This window comes from Meleagris gallopavo, chromosome 2 (genome assembly GCF_905368555.1).
Source record: "Meleagris gallopavo chromosome 2, MGAL_WU_HG_1.1, whole genome shotgun sequence".
Classification (NCBI taxonomy): Eukaryota; Metazoa; Chordata; class Aves; order Galliformes; family Phasianidae; genus Meleagris; species Meleagris gallopavo.
In genome coordinates this window covers 66,313,144-66,333,150 of record NC_139405.1, presented here as the reverse complement: position 1 = coordinate 66,333,150, position 20,007 = coordinate 66,313,144, and the positions used below count along the sequence as shown (strand labels likewise).

The 20,007-nt window shown below is 34.8% G+C and overlaps 1 protein-coding gene across 13 annotated transcripts in view; it reads left to right on the top strand.

The window, feature by feature from the left end:
- Positions 1–20,007, top strand: part of ARMC2 (armadillo repeat containing 2) — a 68,632-nt gene that overhangs the window by 5,734 nt on the left and 42,891 nt on the right. For all 13 annotated transcript variants that reach the window (XR_014881449.1, XR_004158946.2, XR_014881448.1 and 10 more), the window contains exons 4-7: positions 1,811–1,979; positions 3,177–3,384; positions 17,250–17,320; positions 18,825–18,917. Coding sequence is in view for 6 of the 13 variants with exons in the window: in XM_085217521.1 (XP_085073647.1) it covers positions 1,811–1,979; positions 3,177–3,384; positions 17,250–17,320; positions 18,825–18,917 (541 nt within the window). In the remaining 7 variants the exon portion in view is untranslated. The remainder of the gene's footprint in view (positions 1–1,810; positions 1,980–3,176; positions 3,385–17,249; positions 17,321–18,824; positions 18,918–20,007) is intronic.

Genomic DNA, 20,007 nt, shown 5'->3' with positions numbered 1-20,007 from the left:
CAGCTTTGTCATTTTTTAAAAATGAAGCTGGAAATAATGTCAATTATACCAATATTACTCAAATTTATTGCATCAAAATTATAAGTGACATTAGCAAGAATTAGAAGATGGAAACTTTAGTCAGCTTTCTCACTTAAGATTACTAAAATATAAAAGGCCACAAGCATCACTATGAGTCAACTATGTGCCCTTGCTGAGTGGCATTCTGGTCTGCTTTAAGAAGGATGTTGCTGGCAGATTGAGGGAGGTGGTCCTTCCCTTCTGTTCAGCGCTAGCAAGACTGCACCTGAAGTGCTGGGTCCAGTTCTAGGCTCCTTACTAAAACAGTAGTAGAGAGCATCTGAAGAGTTGGTCCAGTTAAACCCACAGATATAATGAAGAGACTGAAGCACCTCTCCTGTAAGAAAAAGCTGAGAGTGATGGAACAGTTCACTGTAGATGAGAGAAGGCTCAGCAGGCTTCCATCAATGTATATAAGGGTGCAAAGTGGACAGAGCCAGGCTCTTCTCAGCCGTGCTCAGTACCAGTGGTGCCAGGACAAGAGGCACAAACTGAAACACAGAAGGATTCCTCTGAACATCAGAAAGCACTTCTGTGCTGGACAGGTGACAGAGCATTGGCAGAGATTGCCTAGAGAGGTAGTGGAGTCTCCTACTTGGTAAGATTCAAAAGAAATATAATATTGTCACAATTGTTTGTTTCACGTCCAGAAGAAGAAATTGTGCTAAAACAATGAAGTATGCTTGCTGTGTATATCATTTCTTAGGCGGTATACTAAATGTGGTGTTTCATGGGAAAGTAGGAAAAAATCCTCAACAATTTCCAAGAAATGTCATATCTTAGTAATTTTGATGAAGTAATAGAGTGTTTACATCAATAAGATTAAAAATACCATACCTACTTGTAGAAGTGTATTTAAATTCAGATTTAAACACTGGTATTAAATTTTTCTTTAGTTTGTGTGCGAGTGGGTGGAAAAAGGAAGGCTTTTTGCATTGATCTTATCAGTAGTTAAGCTACCTTTTTCACACACTGTAAATGTAGAGCTTGTTGTAGTTGCGGTGGCTGTGGGCAACGGGGTCTCACCTCTTGGGCTCTCTTCACTTAAGCTCCTGAGGGTTAAACTGAAAACTTTCAAATGGATTCTTAATTGAAGAAAAGGGGAAAAAAAAAAAAAAAAAGGGAAAAAAAAAAAAGGTAGAGAACCCAGGTATTGAGTGGTAATATATATTTATGTACAGTGTGAAAAAAATTTTAGATGTTTAGAGTGCTAGTCATATACTCTTAAGATGCAAGATACTGACATGAATAAAAAGAGAACTTACATGTTTCTGGATCTGCATGACTTGTCACAGTGTGATAGGAAGTGGTATATGTGATAGGAACATGTTTGAAGTGTTTTGGAAATGCTACTTCAGCTCTCAAAAAGAAATCATAAAGAAGGGATTTGTCTTTAGAATCACACACTGCAGATAATGTTAAATGAGTATTTCTGAGGGAAAGAATGTCAAGTTTCAGTTACTCTTCTGAACAGCTTAGGTTAGTTGGTTAGTTTCTGTTTGTTTTTTGCATCCCCAAGTGTTTGCTTTTAAATGGCTTTCTGGGGCGATATTAGAGAAGTGCTCTGGCTTTTTCAGTGAAATGTTATCTTTAGATTTTGGATGTGTTTTCTTCATGAGTAAACCTATGTAACTCTTACTATTCTATTCTGAATATACCTCTTTTCATAATTTTTTTTTTTTAATGTATTGCTTAAACAAAACAAGTGAAATGGTGCTTTTATCAAAATTTCCTTTATCTTTTGTGACAGAAGCCAATAGTAGTCATTTCATCTAAGGCTGAAGATTCTTCTGTTTCCCTTCCAAAGCCTGCTGTGGATGCTGCAGAGGTTAGGAAAATCAGCAACGCTAGGGCACAGTTATTTAGAAGAACTTCTCAGGGAGATGCCTTTCCTGCTAAAATGGCTCCAATGGATCACTGTAAGAATCTTACTTCCTACAAATATAACTGCATGATGTGTTTTGATGTCATATTCATTATCATATTAAAGAACCGTCAAGTCCTTTTGGAGTAAATTTTTAAAAATACTGAATGGCTTAAAGCCAGTCCTGAAAATGATTTCCAAAAATGGTACCGGATTTCATTTCTGAAAATAAGTTGGAAGACTCTCAGATGCCTTTTTTTTTTCCTGGCTTTGAGGCTTTTTCCTGGAAGTTTTCTTCAGTGGGTTAAATGATGAGTAAATGCTGAAATATTTAAAGAGATAATGAGATGGCGTCTTCTAAGGAGATTCTTTGATGGATTCTTGAGCGTAAAAGGAAGAGTAAATAGGAGTAATAAGTCTTGACAGGTCTCCAGCTACATCATATTTAGTGTTAAGTTTCATTAGTGGAGACTTAATAAAGGTCACTAAACATGTTGCTTAAGTCATTTTCTGTCTGCAAGAAAATTACTTTTGTGATCTTGATTTCCTGCACACTAACTCATTATGGAATGTGCTAGAGCTCTGTCTTTAATGAAGACTCATTTACAAAAACGACAATTCTTCCATTGCCTGGGATTGTTACTTTATATGATAAATAGAATATCATTTTTAAAATCTTATTGCAAAATAAGTCTTACGCAAAAAGTACTAAATTTTACTGTGTTACTGTGTACCTCTTTTACAAGAATCCATTAGCCCTGATATATTGATGCTACTAATTGAAGAAGTTGAGAACCTAATGTAGCTATACCTCTTATTGCCTCCTCTGGTCATTCTGGTGTCCTGTAAATGTTTATGTAGCATTTGATTTCTTTCATTTCGTTTCATAATGGGTAGATACTGAGGTACAAGATTGCCAGTTACTTTTTGCTTGCCATCATAGTATTTAGATCCTGAAAAATAATCACTTCTTTTATGAGGTACAATCCTTCTGTCTGTAAAGGGGAAATAAAAAAAGTTGAAAGATTGAAAACATAAAGTAAAAATAAAGTTAAACCTTAAAGGAGTGATGTTCAGCAAAGCATTCAGTGTATTTTTATGAAAATAGTCTCAAGTGCTCTCACTTTTCAAACTGATGCCAGAAAGCTTTGATACTGTAACATGAGAAACAAGTAGTTCATTTTGAGCTCCCTCCTGTGTATTTATTGTATAAGAACACACCTACAAAATACATTTTCTTTGTCTGTTTCAGATGGAGAAAAGCTTGATTGTGAAGAACCAGCTATGATGAGTAGTCTTCACGGAACTAATGATAACTGCTTAGCAGAGCAGAGGGCATACACACCATTTAATGACAAAGGCAGGCAATTAATTTGTAATGAGCATAGTGGTAAACCGGAAAGGGAAGATGTTCTAAAAGGCACAGCAGGAAAACTTTTATTTCAGCTAAAAGGTGAAAGGTCAGTATTGTTTGAGTATGGTAATGTGCTATTTCCACACAACCTTTCTTTCTAGTCACTCTATTGTGTATCAAAATGTTTAAAATTGATGGAATTTTAAGGTAGCACTAAAACATTAAAACAAAACTTTGCTCAAATTACTAGGCAAAATATTCTAAAGTTTCTATAGACAAAAGACTGATTTGTCCAAAAATTGTAGATAGGGAGTTGTTTTATGTAGAAAAACTTTATTTTTTTTTTCATCATCATCATCTCAAAACTAACTCTGCTACTAATTGCATTTAAAATATTCGAGTTTAAGTTCAATTATTTTTTTCCTAATTCAAGCCTGTTGTTTTAAGATACTACATGTTCTTGCCTCATCTCTGTTGATGAGTAGAGGTAAGATTTCAGTTCTGGCTTTGAGGATATGTGTTCATACATAAAAATAAGCTTAAACTCATTGGAAATGCAGGCAGATTTTTATATTTTGTGGGCTTTGAATTTTTTTAATTCTTTTTTTTTCTGTGGTCAAGCAGCTGTAACAGATTAATGAGATTTACATGCTTTTAGTCTGATTCTATTGAACCTAGATTATATCCATTTTGTCATTCCGAAGTCATTTTTTTCTTTCTTTAATTCAGATCTGAACTCTTGCACAGGGAGGAAAGTTGCACTTTGTGATCAGTAGATTTATCGATTGCTGCAATAGCAGCTGGGCACACAGCTGTGAATAATATTGACAGATCTAACAATCTCTAAAGTAAAGAATAAATAACACTTAAACTTCATAACACATTCCATAACACATCCCATAAACAATTGGTCACTGTTTAAAATAAATGTTTGCCAGTAAATATCTTCTTTCCAGCTCATTATTAGGCTTATGAAGAACTTATTTTTCTGGATATTCTAATGCTTCTTCTATATTAAGGAGAATTTTCTTTAAAGTTCTAAAATAAAAAGCCTTTCATTAATTTACTTGGTGATGATATCAAGTACTTTAGAACATGTTGTCTGCTGAAGATGTTTTAGAAAATGATATGTAGCAGAGCTATCATAATGTTCTTCTTTTATATTGAATTGAAAGCAAAATTAAAGAAAAAAAAAAACAACAAAAAAAGATTCTAAAAGACTTAAGACAAGAAGGAGCAAACAAAAAGGGGAGGGAGAAAGATCAAAACTCAGAGATGGAAAAACTGTGAGTGAATATATGTAAAACTCAAAGAAAACTTTGGTGTGAAATCATTTTCTCTCATTAAGATCAGTGACCTGACGGACTTTCTAGCTATATGAATTATCTGACTGTATGAATTATCACACTACATGAGTTACTGTAATTTGACTTTTACTTAGTAAAGCTGTGGCATGAAGTAATTTGGTACAGCAATTGAAACAGTTAGTTACTTAATGGTGTCCAAGCATCTCTAATAAGAAGAAGTCATTTGCTACTTTTACAAACTGGAGAGAATGACCTTTCTTCTGACTCTTAATTTTAAATCTTGAAGGTCTGCTTGAATATGTAACTTAGAGCTCATTGTGCTATCTGCTCATAAGGTATGCGCTTGTCCTTTATAAGCTTGAAAGCTCCATAAGTTTTTTTGTTTGGATTTTTTGCTACTTAAGCTTTTCACAATTACCCATTTTGTATGGCATTGTGTGCCATAATCACTATTTTCCAGTAGTTTGAAGCCCAGAATGTTGTGATTTTTACTTTGAAAATAGTTTCAGAGAATTATTGACTTCTGTTTTGACATATTTTTGTGAGTTGGCAAAAAAAGGCCTGTTGCTGACAAGTTTGCTCATTGCTACATACAGTCTTGTGGACATTTTCAGTTCAGATTCTCAGTGTAAGAGAATTTTGAGAACACAGAAAAAATAGGAAGAGGAAAATGCTGTTTTCAGTTCTTCAGATATCCTTATGCGCATTTGAAGGATAAGTTATCGGTGTTCATTTTTCATAAGCTCCACTTACTTAATTTCTTTATGACTTATTACGTAATTTTCTGACTCTCATAATTATAGTTAGGATGCTAATGATTCTAACCATAACAAGTGGACTTCTAATGCTTCTAGCTTGTCATGTACTGTGTTCAAACTAAGGAGAGTAATACTAAAGGTAGTGAATCTAACACATTACTTCAATTAGATAGGTATCAAATACAGAAGAATGTTTTCTAATCTTGTTCTAATATTTTTCCGAATCTGTTTTCTTCAAAACAGAAGAATATCATAACATTCTTCTGTCTTTTCTATGTTGAACACAGGGTCTGTGTTTTGGGTATGCATGCTATCTGTACTTGAGAAGATAATTTTTGCCAATGCAGCTTAAGAAATCTGCCTGTGCAGCTTATACCCCTGTGCTGGAGGTCACTAAGAATATTTAGAAACTCATATGGTTTTGAATACCAGACATACCTGCAATACTACAGCGTGCGTGAAAATAATGCCAGGTGCTTTTCCTTTAGTAAAGTACAGATGTCCCTCAGGCTGTTTTCCTAACTGTATCAGCCCAAGCAGTTCACGCCGTTGTATGATGGATTGGCTCTAGGTAATCTTAGCTGCTCTCATACATTTGAAATCATTACTAAGACTTATTCCAATAAACGCATTATTTCAGTACTCACATGATGTTACATGAGCCAGGCAGGCTTTGATCTATATCCTTTTCTCAGTTCAGAGATATCATTCTTCATCTGACAAAGCAGCTGAAAAGTATTGCAAATCTGTCCTTCAGTATATTTCCGTGAGTTTCTTCTGGATAGGAATTGTATAGACAAGGTTCCATTACTATAGAGGGATCGTTGCAATAGGACTTTGGTGTTCTTTCTCAATAGAACATTATATCTACGAGATGATGGCTGTGATTAAATCTGTGTCATACATACTTAAAGCATCTTGTACAAAGTTAAATGATATATTGCACGTTATATTCAGGAGCAGACTGAACTTACAGAAATATGAAAACTTTATTACTCCTGTCATCCTTCATTTTAAGCAGTTGTGTAAGCCTCAATTCTATATCCTAGTGATTTACAAAACCTTGCTGGAATTAAGCATGAGGAAATACAAGAAAAGATGTCTGAGACTCCTCATTAGGCTTTGCCTGATTCTCCTATATATGTACCAAAATATTTTTTCTAATAGTTGTTTTTCTGTTAATAGTGAAACTGTAAAGCATGCAAAAATAGTATGGCAGATCCCTTTTATTAGTGCTATTACATTTATTTCAAAGGGAACAAGCAGGAAGTGCTTTGTTCAAGCAAGAGGATTGTTCACCTTCCATCTCAAATTCTTTTGTTCCAAGGGCTGGTGGAAAGAAGCAGCAGCACTGATGAAGTCACTGCTGCTTTATAAAGGGGTTGTAAACAAACAACAACGACAAATGGGTACCCCCAAGACTTCCAAGGGAAGAGTTATTTGCCATTTGGTTTACAATAATGTTTTTTGAATAACCATCTAGTTGTAATAGAAAAGGTATATTAACTTAAGCAGATCTGAATGTTTTGATGTGTTACCTCTGGAAAGTAAGTAGGAACTTCTGACAATCATAAGGAAGCTGAGTTTTGTTTATATCTTTATCTAGGCATTGTGTCTTGCCATCTATTGTGATTGCTACAGAAATGAAATTTACAAAATGCTTTCTGCATTCATATATTTCAACAAAAGTGTCACTGGGAATGGCAGATTTGCTGATGAAGAGCAACCGTTTCCCTCCTGAGAAAAGATGAATATTTTTTTCCTCCTCCAATTTCTCAATATTCTGAAAGCTTAGATGACATTTCAGGGCTCCTTAGAAACACGGATGCCTTCAGCAAGGAAGAGCTTGGTGGCAAACAGTTTACTTCCGAGTGGCCTGATCTGTGCTTCTATTAATTAAAGATTTCTATAAACATCTACAAAAGGATTAGATGGTGCTGTAAGGAAGATGTAGTATGCTTTATTTTCTATCAGCATTGCTGCTCTTAGTAAGTATGTGTTTGACACAGTCCTAAAGTGTTCAACAACTTCTTCTGCATGATTAGTTTCTCTTTTTTGTGCTTTTTAGAATTCTTGTAAGCTTTAATAGAAAAACAAACAAACATACTTGTAGACAAATGAATATTGGAAATAATTTCTACCTAATAACTTGAACTGGCTTCAAAATATTCTTTGCTCCTCAAAGAAGAGAAATTCTATGGAGGAGATAGAATGGATGCTTCTTTCAGGAAAGAAATCTGTTTTGTTCTGTTGAATTTTTAGAATTAACGGCATTGTATGAATAACAGCTTGTTGTATAGTTTAGCTGATATTGCTGCAGGTTATCCAGATTTCCTTCAGGATTTGTCTTTTCTCATTATGTCTGTCCTCAACTTTTTGTGTTCTTATGAAGACATGGAAACAGGAAATCACTCCTAAATAATCTTTTTCTAGTTGTGCTTCAGTTCCACTGGCTGTTAAGACCGTTTAAGAAGGAAATAATAAAGTAATGCAAAAACTTTCACAGGAATTTCTCAAGTGTTTGACAAAGAAAGTGTAATGCTTCCTCCTCCAAGAAAGTATCTGTTTTTATATAGCTTTAGAAGATGTTGAGAGAAAATTGGAAATGAAAAGCTCTTTTTTTCAGAATAGAAATTGTATAGCCTGCTGAAGAAAAGAGCATCAAGCAGCAGTTATCTGTGATATTGACTCATGAAGGAGTGGAGTTGAGCCTTGTTTTTACTGCCTAGTACTAAACGAGTCTTTCCACTCTAGTCCTTAAATTCAGAGTAAGGTTATTAGTCTCCACATTTGGGAAACCTAGGTCTTGAGAGTCCTTATTACTAATTGAAATTGAATTGCCAGAGTGGAAGGGTGTGCCATGGAAGGAGTCAAGAAGGAAGGGCAATTCACAGTCTAAGTAAGGCTTTAATAGTAATGAATTTAGATTGACATTTTCTTTAGAATAAGAATGTTTATGCAAGATTCAAGTAAGATAGATGAAGATGCCATGCTTTTCAGACTGAAATATATTTAGGCTTTTATTTTAGATTTTTATTTTTAAGATTATAATTCATCTATCAGTTATCTGCTTGCCTTAAGATACTCTTCCGCATGTAGGTACTGTTAGGAGTATTTTTTACATTAGGTGTAAAATACAAAGACTGTGAAGAATAAGAAAGTTGAGGATAAAGTGTTTTAATCATCTTCTATTATTCTTGTAAGCCATACTATTTAACACGTACACAAGGTTCTTTAATAGCCTGTATAAACAGAATGCTGTATTCTTTTTATTGCTGGAGCTGTCGTAAGCAATGGATTGTGCTCATGATTGTTTTTATAGAGGAATTGTTATATGTTCATCTTCAGGATGACTCAGAGTGTAGTTGGCCTATTTGTCGACACTCTTGCAAATTATGTTACCTTTGTACTATTATCTTTTCTCTTATCAATGGTATCAGAATCTCAGTTACAGTTTTCACTTCTTTTCTTCTTTTGTCTTTTCTGGTGATAAAATAATTTCAGGACATTTGTATCATCAAGTACACTTTTTCAATTATTTATATGCACTTGAAAATCGTAACCAAGAAACAGGACTGATTGGAGATTTATCTAATTGGTTTAATACTCTGAATTATGCTTATTTTAGCTGTCTGCAAATAGTACACTGTCTCCTTTATGTTTACTAAAAGAAAAGTAGTCTTTAAAAATTGGGCTGTTATTCTTTTTTTCTTTGAGGCATATTTATTGCTTGTTTCTTTCTTGTGTTTATATCTGCAGTGTTTGTCTCTTGAGGTGACATCATAGAAAGTTTAGTAGTTGAGCTAAATAGAAATACATTCTCCTAAGTAGCTCAGTGAAGTAGCACTTTGTATAAAAAGATAGTCTCTTTTAGGTACTATGTTATGGGTCAGGAAGAAATCGCCTTGTTTAAAATAAAACAAATTGAAAACCAGATTCCCTCTTCAACCAATGAGTGATAACACAGAAAGCTTTTGGCAACATAAAATATCTGGATAGTATAATTAAGTCATAATAAATAGATTAATAGAAAATGCAAATATTAATTGGCACATGGGAATTTTTTCTATCAGAATGAATAATAAAGCAAAATAGTCTTTTTTTTCTGATTCTGCCAAAAGGTAAACACAATTCCTATTAGTAGCTTAGTTTCAAAATATCAATTGGATTTTTTAGTGAACAAGATTTGCATAACATACAGTGTTTTTTACATATATAATCTGAATAGTTTCTTAAGTACCTATGTAACTGGTCTTACCCTTCAGGTTGGTTTATTATTATTTTTTTTTTCTTAAATGCTTTTTTAAAACATTGTAAGGCCATCTTTGTGTTAAGACAAGAATTGTAGCAGACCACATGGCTGGAGAGACAGGCTGAATTTCTGGTCCATTTTTTTTTATCTGTAATATTCACAATGTTCAGATGATTGATTTCACTATGGGGTATACCTGTTTTTATTAGGAGGCTTCAAGTAGAGTGTGTGTGTGAGTCTTGATCAAGCAAAATTGAGAGCCTTGGGGTGTGGTGCTGTGTTGTCTTGTTTTGTTGTTGTTTGTTTTGCTTTAGTGGTGTTTTGATTTATTTATTTATTTATTTTGGTGTGTCAAATTCTGATTGTATTTCAACTGGTGTGAAATTTGAGTTGGACTATGGATGTTAATTGGTGCTCTATTGCTGGAATACTGAGTGCCCACATCGGTCCCCTTGTATAATTTTCTGGTCTAGTCCTCCTGACTACTGCTTTTCTATCCAAGTGATTTGAGTGGTTCTGCTTCAAACTCAAAATGTGAAATTTTAGCAGCCATAATTTCCATTGCAATGGAAAAACTGTCGTTTTGCATCTTAACCTCTAAGTTACCATTGTCTTCATGAAGCACTTACACTAGAAGTATCTGGTTGGTATTTTTTGATGTTGTTTTTTGTTGGTGTTGTTGTTTTTATAATGGATAGCTTTTCTGATCGTATATCTAAAAGAAGCAAGGATAATGATCTTGAATAGTTGGCTTGCAAAGTATAATTACCCCAGTGGATGTTAGATGTTCAGTATAATTTTAAGTGGTGCATATTTATTGAATCTTGGGGAAAACATGCAGGACAGTACTTAGTTTCCCTATAAACATCAACAGCTCTAAGAGCAGTGTTGGACTGCTTAGCGCCTAACCCATTTCTGCCTCAACTTTTCGATTTAATATTCTATATTAAGAATATTCTAGCACAGATGGGCTATATTGTTCATAGCCAGTGTGACTGAGCCTTGTGTGAAGTAAACATACAGCACGCACATACGCTTCTGAGTTGCTTGTTTTCTTAATGTTTACTCAGTAAAATTTGTAGCATCTCTTCTGAGTCAAATTTGCAACTGTTTGATTTAGTGTTTTGTACAGCTGTAGCCGTTCAATTTTTCCTGACATCCGGAAGCCTTAAAAAAGTTGCCCTTCCTCTAGGATAAAGGGGGAACATTTTTGTGTTTTGAAGGCTTAAGCTCCTTATCTGATAGAAGTGTTTAGTTTTTCTGTCAGTGTACCGCGGCTAAGCAGGAAATTATGTCAGATACATGCATTGTTTATTTCTAATACTGATAGAAAATACCAGTGCTATGTTTCATATCTACAGATGCTGTGCATTTAACATGAAGAATTAATTTTTCAGCACTGTTTTCCTTGGAAGTTCGTACACTTCATGGGGGGTGGGGAATATCAGGTGTTTAAAAGTGGTGGATCATCTATGGTAGGTCTACAGTGACACTGAAGTATTTTTTTTAGCATCTGAATATTCTGATGTTCTGCTTGTTATACACATCAACAAAGAAGTTTTTGGAGGGAGTTTCCTATTGTCTAGTAAGGGTAGCATGTGTTGTATGCACCAAGCTCCCTGTCTCTCATTTCTGCTTCTGCAAGAGCACTTCAGTCTGCTGTGAACATAGGAGAGCCTTTATTCTTAGCCTGTGTAAGAACATATCCCTTTATCATTGGATAGGGGAGCAGAAAAGTTTCAGGTTCTTACAGCAGGTCCTTCTGTTTTCTTTAAGGACAAGACTACTTTTTTTACTGGCTTTATATTTTTCTCTAGGGAAGTATCAAAGAGTTTATCTTTCAGAGAGTTGTGTTTACCAAAGCTATTTATCTGTGAAGTGTTTCCATAGGCCGTATTTTCCACAATTAGATCTACTTAGCAAGCGTTAGACATTAGATGTAGCATTATTTCTTCCTATGTAGTCAACACAAACATTTTCAAAAAGACTTTATGTTTGCTGTTGATTTGTAATCTAGAAAAAATGCTTTTCGACCAGGGAAACTTATTGTTGATTTGTATGATAAGAGCTTTTCCTTCTCCCCTCCACCCTCCTGATTTTAGTTAAATCTTTTCAATCACAGTGCAAGTAACTGCATGCCTGTAGATGAGTTCTGCATGGCTGTCAAGAAGTTCTGTTGTTCTGTTCTTATTTTAATAGGCAGTGTGATCTTTCTGAAGCTTAACAGTTTAATGTTGTCCAGCTGACTGAAGACTCAAAGACTGAGACGCTATTCCAGATTGTATTTTTTATGCCTGTGGAAGTCATCACAGTATGACTCCTTTTATGAAATCATACACAGAATGACAGGCACTCAAAAGAAGAAAACTAGTTTACTTACCCATGGATGTTCTTATTAATAACTTATTGGTTTTGTATTACTTTCACAGCATATCCTTACAGTTTTTCCATTTATAGCCCATACAGAAATTTGGGATCTTTAGTTGAAAGGAAAATGTAGACTTGCTTAAATACTTAAATGATCTTCGTCAGTAGAAGGTATGTTGTCCTGTATACTTCTAGCATTAAAAATAAACCTGAATTATAGTGTAGATTTAATCTCTCTCTGAACAGATAGGCCAGTAACATGTCAAACAGTCTTTCTAAAATGGCATAACTGTTTCAGGATTACCCATTATTGGGGGAGACAGCTGTGATCTACTCTGGCAAGATTCCCTTTGTGCTTCGTAACCCTTTTGATACCTCTGTCTTGCCTGAATGGGCTGCCAGGATCTGCTTAGCATTGCTCTGAATCTGTTCTTATTACTTAGAACTAAGAATTCTTGATTTTGGATGTAGCTATATCAAATCTGACTTCCCAGTGCATGCAACGTATGTTTGTTTAGTGCTTTTACTTATGTATAAGCAGTCTGCATCTTATTTCATTGCCTATTCTACTTCCAGAGCTTAAGAAAAGATTGATTTTCATCTAGATATTTGAAGACAAGGTTTTGGCTACTGTAAGTTAGCATTGAGGCCAATGAAAGCATGTGGGTGATAAGAGATCTTTCATGTGGCAGCACCATGCATTAGGGCTTGTTATCAGGAAAGAACCTCTACAGAAGTCTATCTGTGAGTGTCCATACTTACAAGTTTTATTATGTCTTTTCGTATACTATAAAGAGTAGTTGAAGATGAGCTTTTGGACAAACTAGACAATGTTTTGTTTCATATTTTTATAAAGTGTGTGCAAAATGCATGCAAACTTTAGTGTTACTGTATATTCTGCAAATGGCACCTTGAGCAGACAATGTAGTGTTTGTCTTTCCAAGCTGTCTTCTACGTTGCCTTTTCTGGACTAAATGTTGCTGATGTTTGAGATTTACTAATATTTTGAGTGTTTTGTATGGAGCTGAGGGAGGGAAAATATTGTTTTGTTAGTTAGTCTCCAAAAACTCCTTGCATGTTAATTTCTTCAGTTTTTGTCAGTGGAAACCATTTTGGTTCTTTTGAAATCTTCACACACCTCCTGCCTCCATAGAGTTATTCTTATGCAGTCTCATAGAATTCACAACAAAAGATATTTATAAATGCAAAGTTAAAGGGTGCTCTGTGGAATCTACTTATCTTCCAGATCACGTACGTTGATAGTTCATCTTAATTTCCTTGATTAAAAATGGAAAAAATAAATACTTCCATACCCCAGCTAATGTCAGCTTTGTATGACTTCCTTACAGCACTTGCCCAGAGCATGCTATCTGTGTTCTGTATGTGTAGTAATAGCTCACTGCCTTCACAAGACTCTGTTGAGATTCTGCCTTGCAGGGGGTAGTTTACATGGGTGCAAGAAGAGAGGCTCGTAATTTCTAGGGGAACAGAGATACATGAGATGTTGGCACTCGCAGAAATTGATAGTGAGGGACTTACAGATTTTTCCGTACCTGCTCTCACTCATCCCCAATTATTCCTACTCTTTGAACACTAACCCTCATCCTCCATCCTTTACTGCATTACCTCAGTTACTGTACTCTTCTCTTTTTCCATATATATTTTTTTAGTTTTGTCTAACGAAGTTGTCAGAATATATAGTTGTTACAAGGACTTCATCATGATGAGAGGGCAGTGTCCAAAAGAAATGCCTTGAAGTTAAAATAAATAAATGGAGGTGATCACACAGTTTTCTTTCTAGTTGAGCTTTGGTACCTCGCTGATCAAACATACTTGTTAGAGGCAATTCTGTGGAGTAGCACGGATGTATGTTGGTATTGTGCTGTATGCCTCGCTTAAGTAGCAGCTAGGTGATGACTGGTGGACCAGGACTACTTCTGTACTACTAATAGCAGCAAACTGCTGACTAGATGGCCAACTACTGATGTGATTTATGTTAATGAAAGGATTTTTTTAGCCCCTTCCCTCTCCCATGAAAAGTACCAGCTGGTAATGTCCATGCCCCTGCTTCTCTCTCTTCCAAGTCTAGACCTTTTATCAAGGAGAGTGCTACCTGTCTTGGGCCAAAACCACCACAGAGACTATGCTAATGCTTTAACTGTATGGAGAGCTGTGTCCCAAACCTCAGGCCCGTTGTCAGACTCCTTTGTTTTACAAGCAAAGAAGCAACCAGTTTCTGAGACACATAAGGTCCCACGGTATGAGGAAGGAATCCAAGCACTGTTTCTTTGTTGGACTCTTATATTTACATTTGTGAGCCAGACTTTGCTGACATGAGCAGCATCTTTAGAGAGAGGGAGCCTAATTCTTTGCCTTCAGGATGCAGTTATTAGAAATGTATTCCCTGGAACGCCATTAACAGAGGATCATAGTTAGAGCAAGCAAATGTATAAACGTGGTTTCTGAATGAATGCTGCTTTCGATTCAGTATAGACTGTTCTGCAGAGGAAAAATACCACTACTGCAGTTCTGGCTCATGTTCTTTTTGGAAGTCATCATAGTCTGAGTACATTCAAGAAAGCAATGTTCCTTGTAGGGAATGCTATCATCTCCCTTGTATGAGAGGGATAGAGATGAACCAGTTGTCAAGTTATTTCTCTTCTGTAAATCATCGGAGTCTGTCAGTTGATTTTCTTGATGAGTCCCTTCTCAGCTGATCAGATTTCTGCCAATTGACTTTGTTTCCAAGGCAACCACTCTCTTGACAAGCCAGTTCCCCTCAGTATTAGGTAACTTATTTCTTGGAGTAGGTTGATTACATTTTAACTGCAAAGTTCTTAACAAGATCTTGCTACTTAAGTTTCAATCTTACATGAAAGTAGAAACATAACAAAGAAGCAAAAGACTCTGACTAAAATGGAGTTGACAGCATGGTAAAGATACATAAAAGAGATTTTATACTCTCACAAAACTCATGAATTGTACGTATTCCCTGAAAATAAACAGGCCTACTAGTTGCTTGCATTATGTATATATTCAGGATATTCTCTTTCTGCAAATAATGAGAGTTCCTGGTAAGCTAATTAATTTATGAGGACATTTCTCAGGAGAATAGACAGGCTGCCCAGGAAGGTGGTGAAGTCACTGTCCCTGGAGATGTTCAAGAAACATTTAGATGTAGTCCTAAGGGACATGGTTTTGTGTGGAAATATAGGTGGTAGGTGGATGGCTGGACTTGATCTTGGAGATCTTTTCCAATCTTGGTGATTCTGGGAATACCAGCAATGCAGCAATCTCCTTTTTATGCATGCTATGTTTTTAAACCCATTGATACTATTGTTTGAGGATGCACAGGTTCCAACCAAACTTTTTTTCTTATCTTTACCCCCCCCGAAGTTCAGACTTTGATATAGTCTTTCCTTGCATTGCCCATATGTATACTCTGTATCTGATAATTGTTCAGGTTATCACATCCTTTCCTTCAGTTTTCTCTTCTATTCAGCTTGTTTTATATCCTACAAAACTTGTGGGATTGTTTCTGTTGAAGTTTCTTGGATTCTTCCTATGGATTAATGTTTTAGGGGAAGAGACAAGGATGGGAGAAAGTTAAAAAACTTTTTTTTTTTTTTTTTTTTTTGAGGAAAGCAAACTCAGACATCTGTGTTCATGTAGGCAGGTAGTATCACCGTGCCTGCATATCATTGTTGTTATTCTGATTTCTGAGTATATCTGTACTAGATGACTGAAGTAGTTATTATTATCATACTTATTTGGTGTCCTTTGCCGAGGTTATAGTCTTCATTTCAGGGAAAGCTAAACCTCAGAATTGTTTCTGAAAATTCTGAGGTTTGTAGGACAACTCACGTAAATGGAACCAAGTGTTGATTTGTATTAATACACCAAACTGTATTTAACATGTCCTATAGAACCATGTTTCTTATACTATGTATCTACACATGTTGGTCTGTTTTAGGGATGCAAGCGCTTGTCTATTTATTTTTTTTTTCCATCTTTCAAGTGTTGCTTCCTCAGCTGACTATGAACTGCCATACATGGGATGAAAGAATTTCAGGATAGTTTGTATAAGCATTTGGATTTTAGAGAACTTTAATGTTCATGCTCTAAAGGAAAGCATGACTCACTGTTAGCCATAATGAAGTGAACGTTCCTCTGTAATATGATTGCTTGGGAAATTTTGACTGATAGCAGTCAGCTTTTCAGTCTCTTTGATAGCGAAGTGATCTTACATGAGCTTTGTGTTTTATTCTGTCTCCATCTGTTGATAGGATGACTTACAGCTCTGTCTGGACTGGCAGACAGGATTTAGGCGGCAATCCAGCAAACCACTTAAAAAACAGTTTAGCTTTAAGCTTTATAGCAACTAAGTTAACAGGTTAAAAAAAAAAAATTGAAATAACGTTGTTAACACGCTTCTATTAGCCTTAGAAGGAAATTTAGGTTGTATTGGTACGTGGACTATAAATGGAATATGGAGTGTTAAATTAAACATGTACTGAAGACAAAAGTCTTCATCTATATATCTTAAGGGAGGAAAGATTTCTATTTTAATAGTAAATTAATAATATATTTAATAATATATTTAGATCAATGTTACTTGGGTGCATAGGCAAACAAACAATACGTTTATCAAAGATGTATGTAGTAGTTTCCTTTGGCCAAAGACTAATGATATAATCAACTAGAATTATGGTATTGCTAACAAGCAAACAAAAAAAGAGAGACAATAAATCATGTTTCTTTTACTAACAAAGCCAGTGACCATTGTATGGTTAGAAACAGTTCACATACTGAATTTACATTAAGGTTTATCAAAAGGTTTCTTTCTTTGAAAATTCTTCTAATTAAACTTCTTAGAAGTGTTAATTCTATCAGAAGAAGCAATTGTCCTTATGAATGAATGAACCTGCAGTTTAAAATTAGTTGAGCTCACATTCAGTTAATGATACTGATGATAAAAATTAAATTTCTGAGTTTAGTTTGGTTAGCTTTCAGTCTTACTGTACAAGTGGAAATGTGTTAGTTTGTATTCCATAAGGGTGACCTCTTGTGGTGTAACTAAGTCAGTAGTTCTGCAAGAGCTTTTTGTAATACATACAGGAGAATGTTTGTTTTGTGTGTCATTTTTAATGAGCAGGTAATTAACACGTTAGTAAAAATAATGTATATTTTTTCCAGTTAGTTAGCAATACACAAATCTTGTATTGCATGTGAAGTAGGCATTGTATTCTGATGTACTTTATGTGTACACGTATGTTGTTTCTTTTAGTAACCAGATGAAAAAGCATGGCATAGTTGCATCAAAGCCAAGGAGTACAGACTGGAAAAGAAGATTAACAGGTACTTCATATAAAGCATTTCAGTCTCCAAACCTCTTGCCAAAAAAGTTTTTTTTCTTTGTTACATCTTTTCCTTTTTTTTTTTTTTTTTTCTTTTTTTTTCAGATGTGAACTACATTCAAACATATATAATCTAAATATTATGATTTGAAGATTTTTTTTTTCACTGAAAAATATACTTGGTTTTCTAAATATATTGCATTTTTAATGTTGTTGGTGTACAGGAACAACGTTCAAGAAGTTTTCCATTAACACTTCATCAACTTATCACTTGGTGTAAGCTGACATAGCTGCCTGGAAATTAACAAAGCTTTGTCCTACTATATTAGCTAAGATTCTGGATTTCCTCGTAGGGATGCATTTTGCTAATTTTTATAGAACAGATTTTAAATATTATTTTCTGAGAACTGACATGTTTCATACATCTCAAGTATATATTTGAGAGTCTGATATGCCAACTTGAAGTTTTCGACTTCACTGTTACTTTATTACTGTTTTACTAGAACTGAGCAGTTGTGTGATTCTGGATCATTCTGACAGAGGCTGTGATGTGCTCTTCTTCCATTTACTTAGAGAAGGAGTTGCTACTTGAGGCTTTATCTTCTCCATTTACAAGCCTTATAATTTATTTGTACTATTTCATAGGTAGAGGTTGGACAAGAAAAATGTAAATTGTTTGACTTCAAACTTTGTCATGCTTATTGGAGGCAGGGCATATTTCAGATGTCTAGAGTTTGCTAATTATCTCCCAAAATACCAACTGTGCTAGAAACTGTCCAACATGTAACAGAAGAATCAAAAAGAAACAAAAGAGAGATGTATTTTACCTGAACTTAGGAAGATTTTAAAAACTGATTGTGTGAGGTGGTTAGAGTTACTAACAAAATGTAGGAAGTAGTAAGAATTTTTCCCTTACTTCTCTGTTGAGCCTGGTCTAGTGGTTGGCAATCCTGGACATAGCAGGAAGGTTGAAACTAATGATCATTATGGTCCTTTTCAACCCAGGCCATTTTGTGATTCTATGAGAACAAAGTGTCAGCTAATCAAGCGTAGTGTAATATTGTACATGTGTACCAGATAAAATTGTCACACTTAGAGGATTGTCTGTATGGATGTTTTTAATACAGAATAAGCTGTCACACTGTCAGATACAAAGCTGAAAAACACAGTGATGTAAATGTAGTTGTTACCTTCCAGTTCAGCAGTCAAATGAAACATTAATGTCAGCAAACAGGAACAAATCTGGATTTATAGGGCAGCTTTATATATCAAAACATTTCTCCATCTACTTTTGTGAAAAACTCTTGTTTTTGAGGAATTGTAAGCAGTAACAACAAAAAAAGCTTGAATTGGTAGAATAACCCAGAGTATAGCAAAATCAGACATTTTTAGTTTGCTTTTTTTTTTTTCCTCTGAGCAATGAATGAAGTGTTTGTAATGTTTTATTTGTGTACAAGTTGAAATCTTCTCTGAACATGTGTTTCTGTTTTGAATGTATTTTGAAGGAGTAGAGGATGATACGAGAATAGATGAATTGGAAGAGGAAAAAAGCTTTTGGCATTTGAAGGTTCTACCAATTCTGCAAGAACTGGAAAGTGGTGGGTAACACTGTTCTTGAAAGTATGTATTTTCTGTTTTACTTCCTGGAGGAAACGCAAGACTCATTTACTCATTTACAGAAGAATAACTGTAGTTGAACTATGTAGTCATTTATGATTTAATATGTTCAGTGACTTGGCAGCGTAAAATAAAAAACATTGGTTAAGAGAACATCTTGTCTAATGAAATTAGCTTGTTTTAGAGGCCATAGCTCTACCAATTTAACAGTCAGTGATGAGGTAATACTTATAAAAATAAAGTACTTCGTAGATTCACTATTTTAAGCGTGGGCTGTATTGAAAGTCTAAACTAAGTTTAGAAAAATGAGGAAGTCTCAATGAAAATTTCCCCTTGTGCTTAAAGTGTTAGATGACTCAGAAAAGTGTACAGTGACCCAGAATACTGAAGCAAAATTGAGTAAATTAAGTAAGACTTGGAAGATTTAACCCTGAAATCCGTCTTTAAGTTTTATTCAAAAGTTTTTTTCAGTTGCCCTGTATAAACATTATGTAGAATATAGAAGTAGTTTTGTTTTTACAAGTAGTTAAAAGTAAATGTTGAATAAAGGGTTTGATTCATTATAGTGTGCTACACATTAGTGTTGTGTGGTTTTTTTTTTTTTTTTTTTTTGGCTTAATTTTGCAGATGTAAATGTCTGGAACACTTGTACAGTTCTGAGCGATTCCCAAACTATATTGTTATTTTAGAAAGGCAGGATTCCAACACCTGTAACTGATGTGTAGAAAAGGCAGCTGTCGGAGAACTTGAAAACAGCTGTGCAATTCACCCTTTCCTTGCTTAGTGCTGGTACTGTGAAATGTGAGTTGCTGAATTAAACTTTTTCATAGTGACATGTTTTTTATAGGTAAGCAAAACATTATTCAGAGATAAAATCTAATCATGTCCTTCTTGTGGAATGACTAGAACTAAAGAAAATCATATTTTTGGCCCCTTTTCTTTTTGAAAGGCCAACATACAATTGTTTCTGAGAACTGCATTATCATCTTTGAAGATTTATTGGTTGCATTATTTTTGTTCTTGTGCAACACATTCGTTATCTTGTTCTCCTGTGTTTATGTCTATTAAGAT